At 45.8% G+C, this 25451-nt stretch overlaps 2 protein-coding genes across 2 annotated transcripts in view; one reads left to right on the plus strand and one right to left on the minus strand.

Moving 5' to 3' along the window:
- LOC101797047 (D-beta-hydroxybutyrate dehydrogenase, mitochondrial) overlaps positions 1–11191 on the minus strand; it is a 20130-nt gene extending 8939 nt beyond the window's left edge. The window contains exons 1-2 of the mRNA XM_038183577.2: positions 11048–11191; positions 6267–6377 (exon numbers count right to left, since the gene is read on the minus strand). Of these exons, the coding sequence (XP_038039505.2) occupies positions 6267–6377; positions 11048–11191 (255 nt within the window). The remainder of the gene's footprint in view (positions 1–6266; positions 6378–11047) is intronic.
- Positions 11185–25451, plus strand: BDH1 (3-hydroxybutyrate dehydrogenase 1). The gene is made up of 7 exons (XM_038183568.2): positions 11185–11327; positions 12392–12520; positions 14743–14815; positions 16181–16291; positions 20449–20590; positions 22373–22525; positions 23528–25451. Exons 2-7 carry the CDS (start codon positions 12438–12440, stop codon positions 23995–23997), a joined length of 1032 nt encoding a protein of 343 aa, XP_038039496.1. The 5' UTR covers positions 11185–11327; positions 12392–12437; the 3' UTR covers positions 23998–25451.

Genomic DNA, 25451 nt, shown 5'->3' on the forward strand with positions numbered 1-25451 from the left:
CAGACGGGATTGATGCGTATGCCTTACAGCCATTCTCAGATGGTATACAACAAATAACACTGAGCAGAGCAGAGGTTAGCCATGCGGTTCCCCCAGCAGGCTTGAGATTTAATTCAACCTACTCGCTGATTTACAGGCTCTGCCTTGTTAGGGAGGCAGAAGTTCTGAATTGGTGAGTCACTGTGCCTGGCTGCCACTCTTCCCTGCGTACTCGATACCAACTCCCCCAGCACAAGGGCAAACAAGGTGAGCAACACTCCCCCAGTCACCTGCTCAGCAGCCTCCACAGAAAGGCGGATGCAAGAACTGCGTTATCGCTTCGTTTTCCTACGCTTATCTCAGGCTGCCTATTTAATGAATACAGTATACAACACCTTGCCTCTACCTTCAGTGCAGTGAGCAATGACATGCAACGAAGGAAAAGAGCTGAAATTCCATCTTGGCCTTGAGCAAAACAGGGCAGCTCTGCTAGCACCAACATATAATTATTCCAGAGCTATAATAGCAGATATCAGCTTCTGCCTCCGTGGCTGCGTATCATTGCACAATTGACCTATTTCCAGGTATCACAAAAAGAGAATAAGGACCTGAAGCTTTCTAATGCACAACAAACAGTGATGGCTCATACCTAGCCATGAAAAGAAGTTCTGGAAGTGATGGTACAAGTAGTAACACAGTCATCAGAATAGTATATTCGCTTTAAAGTGGGTGAGGGTTGTGTGATGCCTCACTCAGTTCGTGGAAGATGCTCTTGGATCTCAGCTGTGAGTAATACAAAGTGACTTTTGGCTACCTAATGGTGAATAAAGTGGAGCTAATTCTGCTTGTAAAGAGAGAGGTTTACTCTATCTATGTGGGAACAAAAACTTAAATATATCCATCATCACAGAGCACTGAAAAGACCTTTCCATGCATATTTTTATTTTTCATAATCTTCTAAACAGAGAAGAAATACTTCCACTGTTTTTTTGTAAAGAAAAACGGGCAGTCCAGTAACTTTAAAATCCAGCATAAATTGTATTATTCACATGGAAGGCAGTTTTGCCCTATCGCCAACGCAACCCCACCTGCGATGTCACCTTCCCAGCTACAATTTGTTGGCAAAACGTGCTGATCTGGGAAGACTGACTTCACCATGAAGTATCTACTGGAACCACTCTTCATAGTGAACACCATCCCAGCTGCTATTTAACTGTAAAACAAATCAGTTAACTCTATATAAAGCAACATCCAGAAAGCCTGTTAACAAACAAAGCAGGCATCTATTTTGTGGAAAGAAGTGAACACCGTTTATGTTCCATCAACTTCAGGGGCAGGAAGCACACTGCACTGCTCAGACACCCACGTGGTGCTTCCTTTTTGTTTTTTAAATGGTGGATTTGAGTCTGGCATTTGTTCTTCCTCACATACCGGCTGGTTCCTCCCCCTTGCGAGCAATCCCATACAAGCTGCCACCAAAATGAGGTAGCCATGTCTTGGCCCTGCTCCATTGGCAGTTTTTTTTCTCTGCAACCTTGAAACGTGGTGCAAGGACCAAACAGACAGTCCTGGGTGGAAGCTCAGGACAGGGTTAACACAAAAAAAAAATACTGCTGGGAAGATGGCATTGCAGGCCACCCTATTAACAGCCCCCGAGATGGTGACTGCAGCAGCATGTTCTCCTTGGGCGCTATGTGTTTGCAGACCTGACCTGTGCTGCGGGCACTTACTGCTCCCACCAGCAGGTCCCAAGGCAACAAAGCCCACACCAGGGAGGGCCACTACAGCCCAGGGGGATCCCAGGAGAGATCCTGGCAGCGCTGGCCCCATTGCTCCTGCAAAACTTCTCCCCACTACCCCCTTGCTGTCACTTTTTTCTTTTTTCTTCCAGCTTCATTAGCGCTAAAAGCTGTCAAGCTCCAGCCCAGCCTGCAGCCCAAGCACCCTCAGGAGAGGCCCCCAGGGGGACTTGGCCATTTCCTCCTGCCCCCACAGCCCTCGACACCTCCTGCTGCCTACCTGATCCTGCGCCTAGCAGGGGCTGCTCCTGCACTCGGAGAACAGCAGCACCACAGCCCTCACGCCCTGCTCTGACCCAGAGCATCCCAGTGCAGGACAGGCAGCTCTGCAGGCACAGAGCCCTGCTGCAACGGGCTGAGCCATGGCTTCCTTCCAGGGAACCTTGTGGGATGAAGGATTAGATCCTGGCAAGGACCTGGGCGCCTGCAGTGGGATTTCAGTGGGAATCAAGAAGCCATAAACACAGTGCTGAAAACCCTCCCTGAGCTGCTGCCTGTCTCGACAGCAACCCCAGGCAGACACTTGTTACTGCACGCTGACTTCTCCCCTCTGGTTGTGCCGCAGACTTCCTTGCACCACACAGTGACTTCGATGAGACTGCCCCCCCGATCGAGCTGTGCCCTGTCCTGCCGTGTCTCTGGCTGACTCGGTGGGTAACGTTCTCCTATCACCACTGGTTCCCTTGTTGCCTTGCTGCTGCCTACCCACACGTTCCCTTTCTGCATTTCCTCATCGGAATGCCTTGTATTTGCCATTGCTGGATTTCAGCTATTTGTTTTCAGGCCGGTTCTGATCCTTTGGCATCATTTTGCACCCTACTCCCCCAGGAGCCTGTAATCCTCCCTGCTTGGCACCACGCACATTATTTTCCTAAGTGAACTCTCCATTCCATGGCACTCCTGAGAAAATTTCACTGGGGCTGAAGAGCAGTCACATGCTTAGGGCATCAATCTGCTCACAAGACTATGAGGGACTGTGTCAAAACCCATATTCGAGATGCATTTATTCCTTCCCCTTTAACCACTCTGCTGCTTAGCCAGAACGAGATTAGGCTGACATGGCACAGCCTGTTCCCAGTAAACTTATACAGTGCAAATCACGCTGTGAGCTAGGCATTTATAAAATTGACAGTTCAGTGTGCTGCAACTTCATCCCGTGCACTGAAGGTGAGCTGCCTGGTCAGTAATTCCAGAGCTCTGTCTCCTTTTGGGAGACAAGTACAGTATCTGTCCTTTTCCAGTCCTCTGCAAGTACCCTGGTCTTCAAATGTTCCTGAAAATATCACCCACGAGACAGAAACCACTTTGGCTCATCCTCACGATGTTCTTTAGTACATTCAGTACATTAGGAAAAATTGCTTTCCCGTGAGGGTGATCAAACACTGGAACAGGCTTCCTACAAATGTGGCTGATGCCCCATGCCTGTCAGCAATCAAGAGGCATTTGGATAATGCCCTCAGTAGCATGACTTAACTTTTGGTTAGCCCTGAAGGAGTCAGGCAGCTGGACTAGATGGTCTTTGCAGGTCCCTTCCAACTGAACTACTCCACTCTGTGTAACCAGGCCTGGTGAACCCAAACCCATGCATTTACGTAAACATTCCCCATCCTTTCCCTTTTCCATCCTGCAGAACAAACATCCCCACCTTCTCATGAAAACTGCTGTCAGTAGGCATCTGAAACAAATTATCTTTTCTTCTTGCAGTAAGATCAAAGAAAATAAGCAATAGACTATTTCAGTAGTTCTTATTTTCAGGTTATTCTGTAACTGATCTCTTCACATTTTTCCACCTTAATTCTAATATTAACAGGAACTTTCTCTGTAGACTTACTTATCCTTGCTAAACAAAATCCCTTGTGCACTTGACCCTCTCCAGCAATATTTCAGCCTGCTTTCAGTATTCACTACCGATTTCAGTACAGTTCATCGTGTAACTTTATTTTTGGCTTCCTGATCATTGCAACTCCTTAAGCACTTGACAAGGTACCTTCCTGTATTTAATCTAAGAGCTTTCTGCCACTAGCAGTACAGCAGGGATCCTTTCATTCTCAGCATAAAAGAACCAAGTAAGTGATGATGGAATAACTATGTGTGAACTAATAGCCTGGCATCTGCTCTTTGACAACTGCCCCCATACCTGCTCTGACCCCGCAGTGAACCTACAGCAGCTCAGTCTTATTTCAGGACAGGGGAAGTTTCCTCGCATTTGCCACGAGCAGTTACATGCACACTGCCAATTACCACAGGGCATCCTCGGCCACACTGCGTGTGCACAGCTTCACTTCCCAGTAGTAATCGCTCACATGCTCATACCTTATTCTCCACAAGTGATCTGACCTAACAGCTCCCTGCCTTTACTGTTGTTTCCTGCTCCTTTTGGACCCATCACCCCTTTCTACAGTGACTATATGTTTTTTGTTTTTTTTCTTGGAGCAGTCAGTTCTAGATTTATAGCCGTTCATCTCAAGTGCATTCTGCCATTAAGTTTTCAGTAAGCTCCTGGTTCATCAAAGTTGAAACTCCTACGACTTCATTCCCCATCAACCACCTAAACCACAAGGCTGTTCCAGGAGGATGCTGCTTGTCCCAAGAACTGCAAAAAGTATTCAGCTGTGCCACTTCAGCAACAGCTATCCAGGTAATTATGTTGCTACCAGACCATGTCCTTCAAATGCACCTAAAAGGAGATAAAACACTAACAATCCAGACAGGAAAACAAAAACAACAAACCACTCATGAGTGAAATTCTGGGGCACTGAATCCTGGTATTCCATAGATTTATTAAATACAGAACAAGAAAAATCACATTCTTCCACTCTAGTCCTTCAGGATTGAGTGTGCAGACAACATCCTCAAAGTACCTGCAAAGCAGCTAGGATTGCTGATGCATTTTCCACTTCCACACAGAATTTAAGCAGGGATCACAAAAAAAAAAATTGTCTGAGTAAGAAGCTGCCAGGCCAGATCAGAGAGGATGCCAAGAACTGCCAGGCCAGCCTGCAAATAGGTAATAATCTGTGATCAAGGAGTAAATTTATTTTTTTGGTAATAAAACGAACAAACAAGGCTTACATTGGACGCACTTAGTTTCTTTGTGGCTTCAGATAGAGTCTGACACACTCTTTTGTGCACTAGCGTGCTGCTTTCTGAAATAGCCTTCTCAGAACCACTCTGTCCCCTCTCCTTTCTGTTCCTTACACCTGCTGCTGTGTAAAGTGAACGCCTGACTTGCTATCACCACAGAGACAGATACCCCAGTGGAGCCTATGACGCTATTACTGAAAGATCTACAGAGCCTCCGTATGGAAATTTCCAAACAATGGCAACTTTCCAACAGGACTTGCTTGCTCTCAAGTTACACAATATGTCAGCTGATAATAACTTTCCCTTCTGGTGTGGGGGAAGAACGTAACCTCCGCTGAGATCACACCGGCAAGGAGGACCACCTTCTTTTTTGTTATTCTCACTCTCCACAACCTTCAAGCATCTCTGGTCATCACTCTGAGCACCTGGGCTAGAACAGCCATCATCAAATAGCTTCTGTTCCATTGAAAAGTAATACAAAGTAAAGCAAAAAGATACAAGATACTCTTTCGTGTCATTTGTTAGCACTAAAAGCCATGGTTATTATACTACCAACTGAATTTACTTAAACTTACCTCCTTCCTTACGCCAAGATGAAAGGAAAGGAAACTAAGTCACTTTTCCTTCCCAGGTCTTCTGTGTTTGTGCTGATGTGTTAGGTGCTTTAGAAGCAGCAAAGTCAGAGTAGAAAACAGCATTTATCTCCATGAGCAGACAATTGGTAGCCCAGAGTTGTGATAGAATTATCCTATCAAAGCACAAGCTTAAGAGCAAAGAATTTTTAAAGAACATTTATCAAATTGAGTGCTCAATCCCTGCAAAACAGCAGAAGTAGCACTTGCACTGAAGGAGAAGAAAAAATATCTGAGAAATGAGACACTGAAATTAGGATGTAAATCCACTAAGACATCCATTAAGACAGACAGCAATTGGCAATACTGGAAAGAAAACACTCTGGGTGCTGAAGAGCAGCAAGGCAGGAGAGGTGGCTTGGAGATGAGTTTGAGAGTGTCCCCAGAGGAAAGTGACAGTACAAAAGACAGCAATGGAGACACATGGAAAGACAACAAGCCATGGTGCCATAGCACTCTTGGACCATCAAATTTATTGCATGTGTTGCATTATTGCTGAGAGGCTTCCAGAAGTGAACTGGAACCTTGCACCCTACTGCGCAAGCTGCTGTACAGACACGCAGCTGACAGTCTCTGCCCTGAAGAGCTCAGAATTACAGGGATGACAAGATGCAACACGCCGATGAAACAAAGGAAGATAAAAAGATCCTTGCCCACCATACCTCCCACGGGTCTTGGAGTAGGGCGAATGGAAGCTGCAGATGAAGAGGCTGTTCCTTGAGAAGCATTTTTCTCCAGTCACAGAAGAATTTTGATCAATGTTACTACTCACCGCTAGCAAACATCCAGCGAAAACAGTAAATCCCTTTGCATGGAGCTGTTTAGCCAAGGCATGTCCAAAACCTTTGTCACAGCCTGTTACGAGCACCGCCTTCCCTTCAACCTGTATGCAGAAAGACAATAACATGACACCATCAGACACTGCAGTGGGGTAGGTACCAGCAGCACTGAGCTACACCACAAAGGAGCAGCTCGCAGCTCCACAGCCAGGGCCAGACTGTGTTTAGAAGGAACCCTCAGCAACTAGGAGGTGATGTGGCTGCTATCTGGGCCCTGTGTGCGACTGAGCTCACTTGACTTGAACCATCCAAGCTATGGCTGTTCGATCCAAGTTAGCAGTAAAAATCTCTTGTAAAAGGCACCCCCTATAAAACACCTCAGAAGGTGTCCAAAAGAGCTGGGATAGTCTCCCTCCAGTCCAGAGAGAGCTCAGACCTGACGCATAATTCTGGCCAAGCATCACTCTACATGCAGCAATATCCTAAACTGAAGCCAGGTCATAGCTCTGTGTAGCTCAGCTCCCTTTCCCTGTGTGTGGTGGTGAGCACAGACACAAGCCCCAGTGGCCACAGACCTGTTTGATGGCAATCGAAACCCAACAATTTCAGTGCAGTTTTGGCTGGGTCAACCAGCTTAGAGAAGGTAACTGTGTAGAAACATAACCAGTCCCCAGCAACTGTGAAATCCTAAATGTATTCAATTGCCAGTCTGTAACTACGTGTGTTGCCTTGACACCCTACCTAAAACAGCAGCTCATTCTTTCAAGTATTAGTGGCCAAAACAGTAGAGAAACATTTAAAAACATGCCTATCAGCTCACAGGCATATAGGAAAGAGCAGCACAGAAAACATCAGCATGACAGCGTGTTACCTGCTTGAAGTGCAGAGCAGCTCTTTTAGCTGCAGTGACTGCTGCCTGTACCCCACCTGCTCAGTGCACCACTCTCCATGCCACGCTTTACATGCGGCAATATTTCCTTCTGAAACACTGCACTCTTAACAGGAACCATTTATCAAATCCCACAGTTCTTTCCTTTCCTTCCTACATTATTATCTTTTGACTGGCAGATGAAGTTGGAGAGAAGATCTGATACTTCATCTGCTTTGACACAGCAGGCCTGTGATAGTTCTGAAAACAGAATCCAAAATCCTGAATAGGATTCTGTACCAAAACATCGTACATTCACCCTATTTCTTTGCTTGAAAGCCATCGTTCTCCCTCTTTCCTCACCATAGCTGTGAAGCAAGGACCTCGTAACATTTAGCCCAACTTGCAGCCACCCAGCTGCAGTGCTCCAGACTGCTCCGAACTGAAACCCTATCTGTAAGGCAGTAACGTGATACAGCAATAAATATCTAGAGAATGCAATAAGGAAGTGAGCTCACTTCCATCTCTGTGGCGATATCTGCAGCTAATATTCTCCATTACCGTACTAACAATATCTAGAACATGAGCATTTGTATTTTACACTACTTATGTACAAACTGTACCATCTTGCCCAGCCCCTGTTTCAGACAGAAACAGGGTAATTAGCAGTGCTCTGATCTCTTGTTCTGCTGACGTGTGGTAGTGAAACAGCAATAAGGAATAATTGCGGGCGATAGTGATCAGTTACTGCACATACTCAGAATGAGCCCAAGCAGGCAGACAGCAATAGGCAAATGAGCTACACCCTGTCCCGTCCAGTATCTCACACTGAAGTTACTGTTTCAAAGGAAGCTCCTAATGAAATGAGCAGATCAAAAGTCTCTCCCTCATTTATCATACAAACACCCACAGCATCTCACACAAATACCAATTCCTACACTCACGCCAAAAGCACCCAGATACAGTCTAGTTCTACCCAAGCTCTAAAGGTAGCTACAGCTAAAGGACAAAGGGTAAGTGAGAACTAACTATAGTGGTCAACCTTCACTTAATTTACAGTGACACAGCTCCAAGATATGCGAGGATCAATAACAAACCAGATCACAGATCTGCCAAGGTCACTTCCCACATTAATTCAGCAACCTGGTGCTTAGAGAAAAAAAGACTGGACTTCTTCCTCTGCCTTACCTCCCTACACCCTTTGCCTCTGAATCTTGAAGGAGAGGGACTCCCAGAAAGCAGAGGAACTGAGCAGGAGATAAAGAGATGTGATCCTTTTTCCACAGGCCAGAAGAGGCAAATGGATAAGATGCACAACCCTCAGCTGTAGTCAGCTCTCAGCAGCAGGTCTGAGCGGGACAGAGCTCACTCACATGCAGGTAATAAAGGAAGACCTATCGACAAACGGCTGGGTTGTGGTTGTGTCTGCATCTAATTTTAGCTCTCAGCAGTCGGTTTGTTTTCTCTGGTATAAAAAACAACAACAACAACAAAAAACACAACAAACCAAATACCAAAATGTATAGAAAAATGAGGGCATGGAAAAAAAACATCTCCTCAGCTGTCTATAAGAAGAAAAGTGAGCAACAACCTACAGTACTGAAAGTTCCGGTGATTACTTGTTATTATTCTAATTGCTGGTAATAAAACACGTGACTACTATAACATGGTATATAACAGACCAAGGTCCCAGCAGCATTAATAAGCAAGCACAGAAAACCCAAGGGATCTAACAGATCTATCTGTAGCTGCCCTTGTCTTTGTGACATGCCTGGTGGACAGAGAGCTTCCAGGGATTGAACAGGGATCGAATCCATTGCCAAGGCATGCACCTAAAGAGATCCTATCACAAAAAAAAAAAAAAAAAAAAACAAAACTCTGAACACGGAAAAGCCTGACCATCCTCACCCTTTGAAAGTGCCCGAGATAAGGCCTAATAGGCCTCGCTCCCGGAGTTTGATAAGGGTCAATCTGCAGCTCACAGCTTGACACCGTGGTGAGACAGAAAGGGGTGACTATCGTGCAGGCAGAGAACTGGCTCCTGCCTCACACAACTGGCATCACAGTGACGTTAACCAATATTTTAAGGAATTTCAGGTGCCTCACTCAACAGGTCCTACAGTGTTCTCAGGGAATACTACAAAGAAAACTGTACAATGTTGTTGGGGCACAGGAGACCACCTAAGAGTGTGGAATAAAACCTTGTGTTGGAGGTGCTGCTGTGGCACCTTGTTAGAGTAACATTAAGGTACTGGTTAGGGTAATGTCTGTATCACTGCCCGCGATCTGTGGCACTTTACCAGTAAAACACGTTCCCCACAGTCCAAATAGCTCCAGTGAGGCAGACTGGTTTCAGCCCGCAACCAGCTCAGTTACATACACTCCACCAGCTTTTCCTATTGGCCCTACTTTTGCTTTGTTACTCAGTAAAACCTATTTTACTCAAGCAGGTGACATATCCAAATTACACACATTTATGGCAATATGGGCTAAGGAAGGCACTTTGCCTTCCCGAGGATTTGGGAACCCACCACGCTTGCCCAGACTTGATCATTTTCCACTCTGTACCACATTATTTTCTGAATCCTGTTCCCTTTGATGACCTCCCTTAAGATTTTTATTATTTTTTTTTTTAATTTCAGGTAGGCTAACTTGAAGATAAGAACAAACAGTTACACAGTAAACTTGGCTTGTTCCTTATTTCCAGAGTTGTGAATCTGAGGCTTTCAATTTGAGGAAAACAAACTGAAAATATTCCCTAAGGAAAAGTTATTTTCCCAACCTACAAAAATCTTTGGCTGCAGAGCATTTCCCAGACACACGATTCCTTCGCTAAAGGAATCTCTGTATTACTGATTTCCTGCAATTCTGGACAGCAGGTATCGCCTGGTTACAATGCAGAAGCACACCACCACCTCCGTTCCAGCATGATGAATGTCAAGAGGGAAAAGTCATACAGGAAATTTTAAGTGCAAGAAGTTCGGCACAAGCTGTCACAGCTGAAAGGCCTTCCAAGCCAAAGGCTTACGGCCAAGTAGCGTGCCATCCATCACCTTCATGACGAGGAGACACACAACCGCTCATTGAACCTCTGGAGAAGGCCATAGTGCTACCCTCACTCAGATACTCCCCTCTCCTTGTCTCTGATGACAGAAATGCAGACAGGATGGAGGTGCCAGAGGAGCAGAGCATAAAAGGTAAGAGGAGCAGGAGGCTGCAAACAGGTCAGAAGTGTTTTCTGCCCACGAACAAAATACGTCTGCTTGCAGATTCTCTCTGGTGCCTGCTGAAGCTATTTGGGGCATAAGCAAGAGCCATGTTCGCTCCAAACCAGTGAAAGCACCCCAGACATTTTTTATTTATTTTTGTAATGTATAAAAGGAAACTAGTTATGCAATTGTTCTATTCATGGGGCTTTTTTCTCCCTTCCACTCCCAAATTTAGAACGCCAGACCAAAACCCGCGCGTTGCTTGCTTTATGAACGTCGTGGCATGAAACCGTGTTACAGTAGCGCAGAGGTCAGCACTGCAGCAACACCGTCAGCGCCGCCTCACTCAACCCCCCAGGCACCATAACAAACCTGGGGGTTTCACCCCTCACCGACCCCATTTTAGCCCTTTGTCCGCCCTTCATCCCCTCAGGCTCGGGCCCCGCCGCGGGCAGGGCGCTGTGGCGCGGGGCCGCTCCCCCTGCAGCCGTGGCGGCCTCGCCGCCATTTTGTGCCGCGGGGGCTGCTTCAGCCTCCAGCCTTGGCCCCTCTGCCTCCGCTCCAAGCCCCCCTCTCTCCATCCTCTCCCCCTGGGGACCCCCTACAGAGCCGGGCAGAGCTCCCCACGCCCGGCTCTCCGTGAGGCGAGGGCGCAGCGCCGACCCCTCTGGGTGCCAGCCGCCCTCCCCATACTCACGGGCAGGGCGCGGCGAGCCCGCACCGCCCGGAGCGGCGGCAGGAGGAGGAGGCGGTGAAGGAGGCGGCCCAGCCACCGCCCGCCGCCGCCCGCCAGCAGCCCGGCGGCAGCGCCCAACGCCAGCAGCCCGGCGGTGCCCCGCATGGCCGCAGCCCGTGGCGGCCGCAGCCTATCGCCGCCGCCCGGCCCGGCCCTTCCCCCGGCCCGCCCCCGGGGCACCGGCACCGCCACAGCCTCATTCAAACGGCGGCAGCGCCCCGCAGCCCCCCGCCGGCTCCAGGTAAGGCGCGGCACGGCTCCCCGGGACTCCCCCCCGCCGACATCCCCAGGGGTCGGCATCTTCCCTCGCCCTCCCGGGCTGCCTCCACCTGCAGCCTGCTCGGGGCCGGCAGGGAGAGCACAGCCCCCCGGGGCCCCTCCGCAGCTGGCCGAGCTCCGGGCCGGGCAGCAGCAGGGGGTAGGGGCCAGCCGGACCCCCGGCACCTCGCAGCGCAGCGCCGCAAAGCTGCCTTCATCGAGGTTTCTAGAGCTTTCTTTTCCTAGCCTGCTGCTCAACAACAGCTCTTTTATCGGGAATTTGACGGTTTTTTTTTTTTTTTTTCGTTTAGGCCTTTCACGCTGCAGGCCTTGAAGCTGCGGCAGCAGCACAGAGTTCAGCAGAGATATAAAAAAAGACCCCCAAACTAGGCAGCATTTCTCATCTGTAATGGAGGAGGCTGTGCTTTAGGCTGGGGAGACGTTTTTTTGTGTGCCTGTGTTTGCATAGTGTGCGCTGGATCTGGTTTATCCAAAGGGGATACGATTGAAATCGACCTTCTGTGCTTCACTCCTGCTCTTGAGCTGTTTTCTTCCCCTAATAACTTACTCATTCCGTGTGCATCGTCCAGTTAATTAATTTACAAAGAAATTTATTTTTAAGCACGTGGCTGTATGAGCCATAAAGCCCAGGGATTGCTTTGGGAACACATAACGTCACGTCACCCGTGGCTTGAACTTCTGTTTTAGTTGAAAAATATTTTCTATTTCTCACTTGAAATAATATATTGCATGAGTTAACAACTCAGTTTTTAGCTATTTCTGATAATATAGTTTAGTATGCATTAAACAAAGAGAAACGGACGTTTTCTTGAAATGACTTCCTGCTCGTCAGTTTACGTGTAATCTTTTTCCTTCTTTAAAGGCAGCTCGAGGTGGCTGAAGGTTGAGCCGTTTATCTCGGTGTGAGGGACAGCCGGGGGGAAAGATGAGTTCTTTGGACTTGATTTTCTCTTTGAAATACTTGGAGTCAGCATGACTTACAAAATAATTGAGCAACTAAAGCTGAGGTGCTATCTTGTCTTGCAGATCTAAGGAAGAACTGCCTTGTTGGTAGAGTGTCTTAATTGGAAACATGTTGGCAACCAAGCTGTCCCGGCCTCTCCTGAACATCTCTTTGAAAAAACTGAATTTCAAGGACCCAGGGAATGGCTTCAGGTAAGTAACTTGGTGAAGAAGACGTGGAAAGGAACTTGGGTTGGGTAATGAAACTGATAGTGTTTTTTTTTTCTTTTTTTTTTCTCTTCTGAACATGAATAGGCAAAAAAAATGCCTATTTAATTCTAACTCCTAGGTCGTCTGATATATACATATATATATATATATATATATATATATAGTGTCTAATGGGAACCCTCCTAGTTCAAATTCAGAGCAAATTGATTATTCTCACAGGGCTTGCTTTAAAGCAAGGTTCCCAAACAATTGTGTGTGTATTGCTAATTGTAAACAAGCAGTTTAATGGACTAAGCTAGAATTGCCACTTCTGTTGTTGTTCCACTGCTATCGATAGTGGTGTGTGACACCATCACTGCCATGGATGGCTCTTGTGACAGAGCTGTAAAGAGCAAAGATAGCAAAGCAATTAAAGATTTCCTATGCAAACAGGTTGACCCTTTTATCTGCTATCTACACCACAACAGACTCAAGCTGCACCAGCAGGAATCTATCTGCTGTGGCCTTAAATATTCAAATTAATGTTTTATTAAGTTCAGAAAAGACTTTTTTTTCACTTTGTGCTTCTTGTAGTTGGGGCTTGGTACAAAGTTTTGTGTTTTTTGAACTACCCATACACTGCTAAATCTGAAATGGAAATGCAACTGTTTGTCTGAAAAATGGTGTTGACCATGATAGCAGTATCTTAATGCACTAAGGTAACATTTGTGTACTTGACTCTTCAAGCTGAGAAATGCTTTTATTAGTGTAACTGAACAAAAACAAATGTGTGGTTACAAGGACAGATTTAATTTGTGGACCATCTGTGCATTTTAAAAGCCTCAGTTGTGATCTCTAGAATTCAGTCATGCAGAATGACAAAAATGGCTCATGGTACATTAGTGTACTTGAGGGCTAGCATCGTCTATGCTTCTTAGCTGTTTCCTCTGATGACATTCCTGCTGATCAGCAGCTGGCATCGATTTTAATGCCCTTGCCTTCAAGTCAAGGTAGAAGGAACACGAAGCAGTTATTCACTACAGGTTACTGTGAATAGAGTGCAGCAAATCAATTGTTCACTGTGCTGCAGTGAAATAACAGGACCAGATGTGACACTGAAAAATAATAATTAACTTTAATAATTAACATACAATTAAAAGAAACATTATGAACATATCTGGGCACTTTGAAAAACACAGAGAAGCTTAGCATTGAGACAAACGTTCTAAGCCAGGATTCCGGTCAGTAATGTTAACAGGCAGTTTGGGTCTGGGGTCTGACCTTTGCAGCAATTAAATTGGCCATTGCTGTTTCAAGAGTTGATTGAGCTTCTGATATTGAAAGTTAGAAAAAGAGCGGAACTGTGAAGAGCAGGAAGGTGAATGGATACCATTACCTATATGTAGGTCAGCTCCCTTCCCACCTGCTTCAAAGCTGTTGCACTGTTAGACCCAGTCTTTAGCCCTGTTAGAAGAAAATGCAGCTCAGAGGCCAGAGTGTCCGCAGATTGCTGTTCAGTGTTGTACAGGTCACCCTAGGAGTGCCTGTGATGTCTGAGCAGGAGATAACTGTGGGTGATTAAGCAAATTCACTTAGAAGAGTGGCCTGGAAGATAATCTCTACTGAAGGATAGATGTTAGAGGAACCAGAGAGCAGCTGAAATACAGCATGTCTAGGGGAGAGCCAGAAGGCAGGGGGCCATGTCAGGGCCCAGATCAAAATATGAAAAAGCAGAGATAGTCCAGAGAGGTGTCTGGCAAGGATGGAGGACAGGGTCAATCTGATGTGTTGTCTAGGCCTGGTTTTGATTAATGACAGTAAGACCTAAGACAATGTGATGCTACTGGTTGCATAGCTTTTATAAAACAGATACTCACCTGGAAGGCGTTGTTGCTTTGCTGTGGTCTGTATTTGTGAACACACTTCGTTTACTTCAGACACAGACATACTGTGCTGAGGAGCTTCAGATCTGCATGGCAGATACTGCTCAAGAAACGAGTATCTCTTAGTTTAAGCAGTTGCAAAGAGGAGATATAAGATCTGTCTAAGAGTATCTAATGCATAGATAGATGTTGCAGAGGAAGAAATGTCCAGATTGTGTCCTCTCAAGTGACAGTCTGCACCATGTACAAAGGTAACACCACATTCTCTCTCATGTGTAATGCTGCAGCACGAGGGTATGGACAAGATATCCTGTGCCTGATTGTTCTGTATTTTTTTAACAGGCCTGTGAAAAGATTTTGCTTCCCTCTCTTGTCCTCATCTGGTAGCCGCTCTTATGCAAGTGAGGTTGATCAGGTGAGTGTGATTGTGGTTTCCAGATTGGGAACCAGTTCTACTGAGCTGGAGCTTTAAACTCCCTGAAGTCTGGTGACCAAATTCTTCTTTCCTATTCGCCCGAAAGACTCCGAGCTGGACCTCTTCAGCATACTCCACATTCTTTCCTAGCACAGAGCTTCCATTGACGCAACACGGTACATGCTACTAAGGATGGAAATAAACAATCGCACCAGTGTTTTTTTTTCTATTTTTGGAACTCACTCAGCAGATGAAATCTTCCACCTTAGAGTGGAGGGTATTTCTATGACAGGTTCTTAACAAATCTCTTTCCAGTGTATGGTTGTATAAAGTCATGTAAACAAATTGGTGTGTCCTCATCTTATTCTGGAGAGTGATCCCCTTCTTTAATAGCCTTTTCCTTGAAGGCGGTAGCTTGACAGAAATAGTGCCAAGCAAATGGAAAGGGGTTGTTTTGCCCTGTTGTCTGTCATGTGGCACAGAATTCAGCACTGTAGCAGGGCTTGAGCATGTACATCTTGCTCTGTAAGCCTTGGACAGAGTTGAAAGGAATTCAGGTGCAGCCCTCACGTCATTGCTAGGTGGGACTGATCAGTCCCTGTGTATCCTTTGGAAGGCCATGTTTCCAGTTTTAACAGAGATGAGTTGGAATGAATTGCAAGCAGTTACTACTTCATCCCACCCACAGCAGCACCTTGCTGCATGCCCACCTGTTGCTGCTAGGATGTTTGATGCACTGTGTGGTTCTCAACACACTGCTTAACTGTGGCCTCTCTTTGGGCTATGGCAAGGGGTTTGGAGAAGGAAAGAGGTGTACTTCTATTTAAATTATAAGTTAGAAAGATCAGAAGACAAAAAAAAAAAAAAAGAAAAGATGAATCACCAACTGGTCTTAATTTCAATTCCCTTGATTCTACTTAGCTTTTAAAATGCAGCACCAGAGGTTTTATACACTAGAGGGAGAAAGATAAATGAGCAGTCAGTAAGGTTAACATATCACCTTTTTTTAGTCTACCTATCTTCCCCACACCTTACAGGCTGCAAGGCACGGAACAATAGGAGCAGTTGCTATTGAAGAAAAATAATTTATTGAGAACTCTCTGGTATATTTTCAGATTTCATGATGGATGTGAACTGCCAGAGAGTGATAGTTTGCTTGGTCTCTGCCTTCAAAGTTGTTTGTTGGAGGTGCTAGAACCTGTTTCTTGTCTTCAGGAGGCTCTGGGTGGCAGTAGCTGGCAACGAGCATTGAAAATGTCCCTGGAACAGACTGCTCCTGGCCAAGGACATGGTTTTGTTCTGCGTACTGCAAGTCACTGATTTTGAGTACTCAGTTCCATCGCATTGTTTTGTTTTGTTTTGCAGATCGGCAGTAGAGCTGTGCTTATAACAGGTTGCGACTCAGGGTTTGGATTTGCCTTGGCCAAGCACCTGCATGCCAAAGGCTTCATTGTTTACGCTGGCTGCCTGCAAAAGGTAGGAAAACCAAAAACTTTGTTCTTCATCTGTGGCACGTGAACAGACACAACAAATCCAGTCTTTCATCTCCGCTCTGCAGAGCATCTTGCCAAGGAGAGGGAGGGTTGTTGGCAGCCCAAAGGGAAAGGCACAGGTGCTTGAATTTCATAGAGTATTTATCTAGTCTAGACCATAACCAGCACTGCAGAAAGGTTCTTATTTGAATTACAACACTGTAGTCTGTTCCAATCCCAGTCAACTAGAACCCCACACCTGAGTTTATAGGCTTATCCATAAGTACTTTTAGTACCAGGCTGAGTCTGGATCTTTGGAACTGCACTCAGTTTATACATCATTATTCAGAGTTTATTGTGATTATTACATCCACCAAGCCACCAGTGATTTTATAGCATATGGTATAAGGATTTATTTCTATATACGTGAATACAACCGTGCTCTAGTGTGCATTGAAGGTGCACACTGAACTCGCTGTGAAGGTGGTAAAGTCCCACTAGTGCAACTGAGAGCAGATTCAGGCCACAAATAGCCGAGTGGTGCAGTTCTTGATAATACTCTCTAAGAGCAGTCAGAGATGCCTCATCATGGTGAATAACAGCTTTAGCCTTTCCTTATGAAACACTGGCACATTTTCAGCAGCATGGCCATTTCCCGATGGAAACAAACCTACTCCTCAGGATATCCTGGGGTGGGTCAGTTACTTTGATCCAAATCTTTTTGCTCACTTATCACTGCAAATGTGTCCTGAATAGTTGTACTATTTAAAGAGACTTAGTCAGGTGTTGTTTTCTTTTTTTAAATGTTATCAATACTTTTTCTGATGTTAGCCTTTCCATTATTACAAAGTTCTGCTTAAATTATTAGTTTCTTTCTGCCACATTTTTTTCAAATGAGAAATTTATGTTCAGATTGCTCTGTCCCCTTGCGGTGTCTCAGCCTTGGGTCAAGGCTGTATTTTTTAACATGGGCTCCCTCTACAGGCTTCACAGCAGAACAAGATGCTTTCTATAAACTGCTGCTTTTCCAAAGGTATTGAAAAGGGGGAGGGTAGAAAGCTGCTTTTTTTGCAGCTATTTTTACTCTGCTTTTGTAACTAAAAGTCAACATTAGAAGAGATACTAACTCTGAGACTTAAAAACTACTGTTCAGAATAATTGCCTGCTTATATGTTGACAGTAGTCCAAAATTTCAGAGCTACAGGGTTACTTCTGTATTTCACTTCCTCAGTCTGAGCTGCCAGAAAGACCTGATCTTCAGTGAGCATGCGTTTAACTGTTGCTGAAACCTCCCTTCCATTTTGGTGTCTTCAATACACATGCTACTGCAAGCACATTAATGGAAAATCATGGACTCTGACAATTTCAGAATAAGCTGAAACAAAGCACATGACTGAACTCCTTTTAGCTTTTATCAATGTTTGTTTCCTCTCCAAGAATCAGCAGAAATCTTTGCTTTATCTCTGTATAATTAAATGCTGTGTTTTTTTTTTAATCTGGATTCACGTTCCATGTTCCAAAATCTGTGTGACCATGGCAAGACTGGTGACAGCAACTGTCATCAGAAAAAACACTATAAGCTCCCATGTTCATTGTCTTCAGGTCATATACTTTATGAAAAAAAAAAAAACAACAAGTTCTTAGCCCTGTAGAACTAAACTCCAAGAGACTGAGCTGACTTCTGTTTATGCCGTAAGTTTCATCAGACAAAACATAGATAATTCTGATCAGTGTTATTGTTGGTGCTGATCGTAGGGACAGAGAATGCCTAGTGTGTTTTAGGTTCTACGTGGAACTAGAGGTGGAAGTAAGAAGCATCACATTTTGCTTGTAAACTGGGTATATTTGTCCTAGCCCTCACTGAGAGGAAATGAGTATGAAACTTGAGTGTTATTTTCATGTGACTGCTTCTCAGAGCACAGCTGCACATCAGAAACATACTCCAATTTGGGCAGCCATCGTGTCCCCTGGGTGTGCACTCTCCTTGCAGATAAAAAGTGTGTACAGTGCTGACCTTTCATTAGGAAAGGTTTCCTAGAGTGGCCAGATCCTGAGTGCCTGGCTGTTTTTTGCTGAAGACCTGGGAGGTGTTTGGAGTCATGACTAAGGGGACCCCAAGGATGCATCCGTGCTAAGTGCTATTTCACACTGTTTGTTACTAACATTTTCAACAACAAATGTATCAGCGAGTGTTGATGCTTTGTTGCCAAAAGACAGTAGTAGACTGGATCCCATGAACAATCATGCTGCAGCTGTCTTATTTTTCCTCTGTGGTTAACAGCTGGAGGAGCCAGCTGACACCAGATGAAGAAGGTATTTTTCCAGCAGTATCTGTTACCAGTGGACATATGTGGTGTTTGTCATGGCTGTCAGGAGTGTCGTGGAGTCCCTGTTTGCTTTGCTGTGTGTGCTCAGGCCTCTCTTGCAGGGGAATGAGCGGGCAGAGGTTATCTTAGCAGCCCAGCATGCAGGCAAGTTCCTGGAGGGCCCAAAGGAGTGCTGAGAGGGTGTGACGTGCCACTTCAGGGATGCAGTGATAGAGATCCAAGCTGATGGCCATGAGAGTGACTGTGGAAAGAGGAAGACGAGGCAGTGGTGTGCTTTTTAAATGTATGAGAGCTGGGTCCTCTTGCCATGGGGCCTGTGGATGCATGAGGAGGCCCTTCCACTGCTGTGTGGGGCCCAGGGGCTGAGGGATGTGCTGTGCCCTGTGCCAGGAGGACATGACACAGTCACAGGGTACCTGGCTGGAGCACCCCCCTTCTGCCCTTTGTGAAGAGCTGAGGGGATGACCCTGTGGGCCTGGGTGAATGGCTGGGGTCTAACTCTTGGGTCAGGATCCCAGCTCAGGGAGAGCTTGCAGAGCCAGCTCTGTGAGGGAGGAGGAAGGGGATGCTGTGAAGTTTCCAGCAAAGCTTATGAGGCCTCTGACGCTGGTGCACTTCTGTGGCCCGTAGACTTAGTCATGCAAAGAGAATCGGATACTTAGAAGTCCACTGCTGCACATCTTTTGCCAAAACTTCTGACATGTCAAGCCACATGTTTTTTTTCCACCTTGCGCCCATGTAGTGGCTCCTGGAGTTTTCTCCTCTGGCAGGTGATTTCATAGCACCTCGCAGACCTGGCACTGGAGGAAGAAGCACATTGGCTTTGCTGTTCTCCTTTTAGCTCTATCTGCTGATTCCAAGGGACTTGTATGCTTACATTTGCTGATTCCCTTTTGGCAACTTACTCCCTTTTTCCCCTTTCTGTGCCATTTGTGTACTTTCCAGTGCTTTGCCATACGTGCTGACTCAGCACCAAAGTGGGTTTGAGTGAGCAACAAACTTAGCATGAAGCTGGTTTTGTTGACCATAAAACCAAACACCATAAAGCTATGCATGGGACTTCTAATGGCTCCATTTTGTATGTGAGTTGCTTCTGTATGAGGAGAATGCAGTAAATGCCTTCTCTTAAGGACCAGCACTAACCAGTATTAACGACCTGCTTTGGAATAAGGAAGGGTGGAGAAGATAAAGGAGATGCCAGGTACCCCAGTCAGTGAGCTTCAGGGTCCTGTGTGTGAGCCCAGCAGATAAGCCCAGGAACAAGAGGATCCAGGAGAAGGTGTTTTGGAAGATAAGGTGGCCCAGAGACGGAGCAGTGTGTATGGCCACTCTTGTATGGGTAGTGTGGTATCTGAAGTGGGCTCTCTGAGGGGGCAAGTGGGCAGTCTGAAAGCAATTCAAGGATAGCTACAAATTCATACTAATATGGTGTGTATGTGTTTTATACCGTTACCACCACCGCACTGTTTGTTGTGTCCTGTGCACTGGCCAAAGTGACCACAGCACCTGTGGTAGTGGATCATAGCTTGATCTCAGAGCTTGTACTGGGCAGGAGTAACCTTGCTGGGCAGATCCAGCTCCACCTGCTTTCTTGATTGCCACAGCAGTTTGTAGCAGCCAACTCGATGGCAGGGCTGATGGTCAGGTGGAACTGCTCAAGGAATGGTGTTCTTCTGCAGGAGCAGCCCTGTCTGTGCCCTTTTGTACTGCAGGACTGTCCTGATCATTCTGATTGCCCTGCGCACTCTCTTGCTTGGTTTAGCAGTTGATACACGTTTGATCTTACACATAAGTTCTTTGGCCAGATTCAAACCAGCTCTTTCTTCCCCTCTAGGACAAGGGAGATGGTGGCTCCAAGGATCTGGACAACATGAAGAGTGACCGAATGAGAACTGTCCAGCTCAATGTCTGTGACAGCAAAGAAGTGGACCGAGCAGTGGAGCATGTGAATAGCAGCCTGGAGGACCCAGAGAAAGGTTGGTGCATCCAGAGGTCTGTCAGGTCACACGAAGATAGGTGACAAGAGCTCCCTCAGCTGGGCACCGAGAGCATTTTCAGGGCACATTTCAGAAGCTGAGCAGTAATACATTGAAGGGCAAAAAGCTTTGAGGAGCAGCAGTGCAGAGCAAACGGCCTGCTTAAATATGCCACATCAGAAGGCAGCTTCCCACTTGCACCTTAAGAGATCATTTGCAAACAACGACAAAAAAAGAACTTGACTTTTTTCTTCACTAGCTCCCGTAGGGACGTAAGCAGAAATTGGGGTGGTGCTTCAAGGCCCTGGGATAAGTGCTTTGCTCCTGTGAACTGAGGTTTATTGCAACGCCCTTTATGTCATAAAACCTGGCCAGTGCCCAAAGATTGTAGATTAGCAACCAGAGTGTCTCCCCTATACTTTCTAAAAACGAAGGAAATGGATATGTTATCAAAAAAGGGTACTGAAAGGGTTGTTAGGCACTGGAACAGGCTGCCCAGGGAGGTGGTGGAGTCACCATCCCTGGAAGTCTTCAAAAGACGTTTAGATGTAGAGCTTAGGGATATGGTTTAGTGGGGACTGTTAGTGTTAGGTTAGAGGTTGGACTCGATGATCTTGAGGTCTCTTCCAACCTAGAAATTCTGTGATTCTGTGAAAAGGATTTCTTATTAAGCTGACTATTATTAATGCTATTGTAAATATTACCATATATTATACACTTCATAGTTCCAGGGGTAGTTGTACCTGTCTTTCTTAGCATGCCTGCCTCGTTCTGATGTGAGAACAGTAAATTCTGTTCTGGTACTATGAAAATTCAAGTTGCTCGTGCATTCCTAAAACCTTTCCACCCTTTGGTGACCTGCATTTTTCTCCTTAAGGAGTGTCCCACTTCAGCACATGAAGGTTGTTCACAAACAGAATAGCCAGTAATTTTTTATTTTGGATTTTGCAAAAACCTATTTCTTTTACTTTTTTTTTTTAATATTTATTTTTATGTATACATTTCTTCTTTATAAAGTTTTCCAGCCCTGTATTCTCAAGCATTGGCCGAGAGGGTGTTGCTTTCTCTGGGCTGCTTCTGAGAACATAGGTCTAGACGCAGTCAGTCAACAGCTAACAGTAAGATTTTATAAAAAGCAAAGAGATGCCAACCCAGACCTTTCTCAGTCTGTTTCCTGTGCAATTAGAAAATATATTGAGTTCATTTTATTTCAAATTCCTTTCTAAACAGTTTTCATTGGCAAATGAGTTGATAGCTTCTGTTTGTATCTTGCTTAGAGCAGAATAAAAGGGAGAGGCCATGGCAGGCTCAGCCATTTCTATATCCTCCTTACCAGTATTGCAGACATCCTAAATCTTATGGTGACACAAGAGATTTTACACCAAAAGAATTACTTTTGTTTCTTACAAAGTCTTTTCTATTCTTATTATTTGCCAGAGAGTGTCTTTTTCTGCTTTTAAAAATCATGATGGATAAAAAGAGAATATCAAGCAGAACAGCTTAGACAAGCTGAAATCCTCTGTTTGCTGTTTCAGAATTTCACTGGAAGACATCCTCACAGTACTTTGTGGTTGCAGTGTTGGGCAGTACAAACAGATTTTGATTGTGGTTGTATTTGTTCAGGAGACTAAGGTTTGCTCTGGGTTCTCTTCTATCTGGTTGTCATCATTACAGGTCTTAATGAAGAGCTTTCTGGTTCAGTTATCTATTAACCAGGCCTTTTCCAAGCTGATCTCATTGGTTTCATAGAGGGAAAACTTTCTGCTTGATTTTATCTTGTAGGGCTCTGGGGGCTGGTTAACAACGCTGGGATCTCCACGTTTGGGGAAGTCGAGTTCACCAGCATGGACACCTACATGGAGGTGGCTGAAGTGAACCTGTGGGGCACTGTGCGAACCACCAAAGCTTTCCTGCCACTCATCCGGAGGTCAAAGGGTGAGTGATTTCCTCCTGACTTTCACTCGGTGGAATGGGTCCTTTGCCCTGCCCCATGTCTTACTGTGACAGAGACCAGAAGGTTTACTACACTTCTCTCTGCACCACTGGCCACCTTCCTACCTTTACAGACAGAATGTGACCCACAGCACAGGCACAATGGCTCTGGAGCTCACATGAGCCTCAGCATAAAAATGCAAAATAGTTCTTGTAGTGGGGCCAACTACCTGACTAAATGAGGATATTTTTTACTATATGTAGCCCAGGGAGCATTTCTCTGCCGTGAGAAGGTATCTGCTTCTGTGGTCGAGGTTGCTCTTTCTCATATAACTCATCACAGAGCACTGATAGAAAGTGCAGAGAAAGGCAGACTCTGGTTAGACTGCAGCATCCAGTCTCCTACCAGTGCTCTCCCCTGCCATAATGAAAGAGGAGGAAAGATGCAGCTCTGTGCCTGAAGCCATAATCCAGCTGTCACACAGAGAAGGATGCAGTGGACTTAGACTGCTTTTCCATTTGTGGTACAGGAGCAAGCTATGCCCCTTTGGGAGGCAGACACTATAAGCTACCGCTGGGCTCCTGGATATCGTGCCTTAGCCTTGCAAATAAACAAGCTCAGTCTTGGTGCCAGAGGTTTCCTTTGATGCTGCTTCCTCTTGGCTGGGCTCAGTCCTGATTGCTGCTGAGCAATCCAGTTTCCCACCATGCAGGTTGTGTCCAGCCTCTTCCGTGTTCCCCATAGCACCCCGCTTTGTGTGTCGCTGTGTGCCTGTGCCCTGGGGTGCAAGGAGCCAGAGAGCACCCCGCAGTGGGCTTCTCCTGCCTGAAGGCTGGTGCATAGGGTGGGAATACTCAGATAGAGCCACCAGCGGGTCTGCCAGGCAGCTCTTAGGGACATGCGGGGAGGGATGGATGCACGTTCAGGGATCTGGTGGGAGGTTTGCGTCAGGTATCTGCTCTGTGCATCTCAGCTCAGCTGTGCTCTACCTGGCCCCCGCCTAGGTCGTGTAGTGAACATCAGTAGCATGATGGGTCGGATGGGCAGTCCTGCCCGCTCGCCGTACTGCATCACCAAGTTTGGCGTGGAAGCCTTCTCTGACTGCCTGCGGTACGAAATGCAGCCCCAGGGGGTGATGGTCAGCATCGTGGAGCCGGGCAACTTCATAGCTGCCACCAACCTCTACAGCCCCGAGCGGATCAAAGCCATAGCCGACAAAATGTGGGACGAGCTCCCTGAGATAGTGCGCAAAGACTATGGCAGGAAGTACTTCGACGAGCAGGTCAGCAAGATGGAGACGTACTGCAACAGCGGCTCCACAGACACCTCGCCGGTCATCGAGAGCGTTGCCCACGCGCTCACCTCCACGACCCCCTACACCCGCTACCACCCCATGGATTACTACTGGTGGCTGCGCATGCAGATCATGACACACATGCCTGCAGCCATCTCAGATCGGCTCTATGTCTATTGAGGCCTCGCACTCCTAGGCTACCCCAGTGGGAAGTTTGTTTTGAAGAGAGCATTGTACACAGTTCCCTTTTTTTAAATTTTTCTAACCTCATTTCAGAGTACTGTATTTTAGCTCTAAAGGGTTCATCTAAACATCTGACATAACCTAAAGGGCAATAACTTGCAAAGGGTGCTTCATAGGCAGGAATATATTATGTTTATGCAGGGACGTTGTTTCTTTGCTATTTATTTCATGTAATCCTCCTTTTTTTTTCCACCTCAAATGTTAAGTTAAAATCGTTATTTAAATTGCAATTGCTCTGAAGTGGTTTCAAAATAATTTCAGCTGTTGACCGCACACAATTTTCAGAATTCCTGCCTAGGACGCAGCCTTAGCACCGTATAACAGAGGCCCTCCATGCTGTAGTGGCAAGCCACCGCCTCCTGATGACTAAGTGTGTCCAACAGACTTTTCCAGGCCTGATTACAGTAACCCAAGGCAAAGCAGAGACTTCTTTAATTTGGGGATCAGAACTCAAGACATTCGAAATGCTGAAACCAAGCAGCCAACCCTGTCCCTTCTTCTCTGAGAATTATACTGAGAATTACTAGAGAAAAGGAACCAGTCTGCTTTTTTCACGTGCTTTCTTGGAGTTCAGTCATCCAAGGACTCAAGCCAGCAGACTTTTCCCACAGGAGTTTCTTAATCGTATGAGCATTCCCATGAGTGTGAGAAGCTTTACTCACAGGGCTGCAGGCATCAGGATTGACCCCTAGTAACATTTCTCTTCTCTTCGGTAGTAGTTGAATGCCAACTCCTAGAGTTTCCCTTCAGCTCCTATAATCTGCAAGGGTCACCCCTGACCACAGGGAAGCAAAGAGGGTTATAGTGAATCAGATCAGTGAATGCCATTCTTACCAGGGACCTCAGTGTGAGTTACACTGAAGTATTTGTACAGCACCACGCACAGAAGGCCCTTAACCCTCGCCAGGGCCTCCAGGCACTACTGCAGTGCAGGTGCCATTAATAACTTCCATTGAAGGAGTCACTGAGCCGAAGTACATCTAACAGGATATAAATCTAACAAAACGTCCATAACACAGTAAAGTTAACTTTAGGTGCAGTGTAATTTCCATGATGGTTATGTTTACATGTCTGTGAAACATTTGTTTTGTACTGTAAGAAAATAAGGAAAGGAAAGGAGAAAGAAAATGAAAGAAAAAAAAAAGGAAGGAGAAAGGAAAAGAAAGGAGAAAGGAAAGGAAAAAGGAAAGGACAGGACCACAAAAGAGCCTTTCATGGGGAAATGTTGAAAGAGTTAATTTGTTTAAGCTCAGAAGGAAAAAAAAAAATAAAATTAATTAAAATAACCATTGCTAGCAAAGTTGAAGAGAAGGGATCTCATGTGCTATAGTAACATACCATGACATGATCAAACTCCTTTGGCTTAATAAATGTATACATGAATGGTAAAA

Source organism: Anas platyrhynchos, chromosome 9, assembly GCF_047663525.1.
Source record: "Anas platyrhynchos isolate ZD024472 breed Pekin duck chromosome 9, IASCAAS_PekinDuck_T2T, whole genome shotgun sequence".
In the NCBI taxonomy this organism is placed as follows: Eukaryota; Metazoa; Chordata; class Aves; order Anseriformes; family Anatidae; genus Anas; species Anas platyrhynchos.

Coding starts and splice junctions, on each gene's coding strand:
- BDH1 (XM_038183568.2), top strand. CDS start 12,438: ATGTTGGCAACCAAGCTGTCCCGGCCTCTCCTGAACATCTCTTTGAAA. Junction 12,521..14,742: donor GACCCAGGGAATGGCTTCAG/GTAAGTAACTTG, acceptor TTTTTTTAACAG/GCCTGTGAAAAGATTTTGCT. Junction 20,591..22,372: donor CCTGGAGGACCCAGAGAAAG/GTTGGTGCATCC, acceptor TTTATCTTGTAG/GGCTCTGGGGGCTGGTTAAC.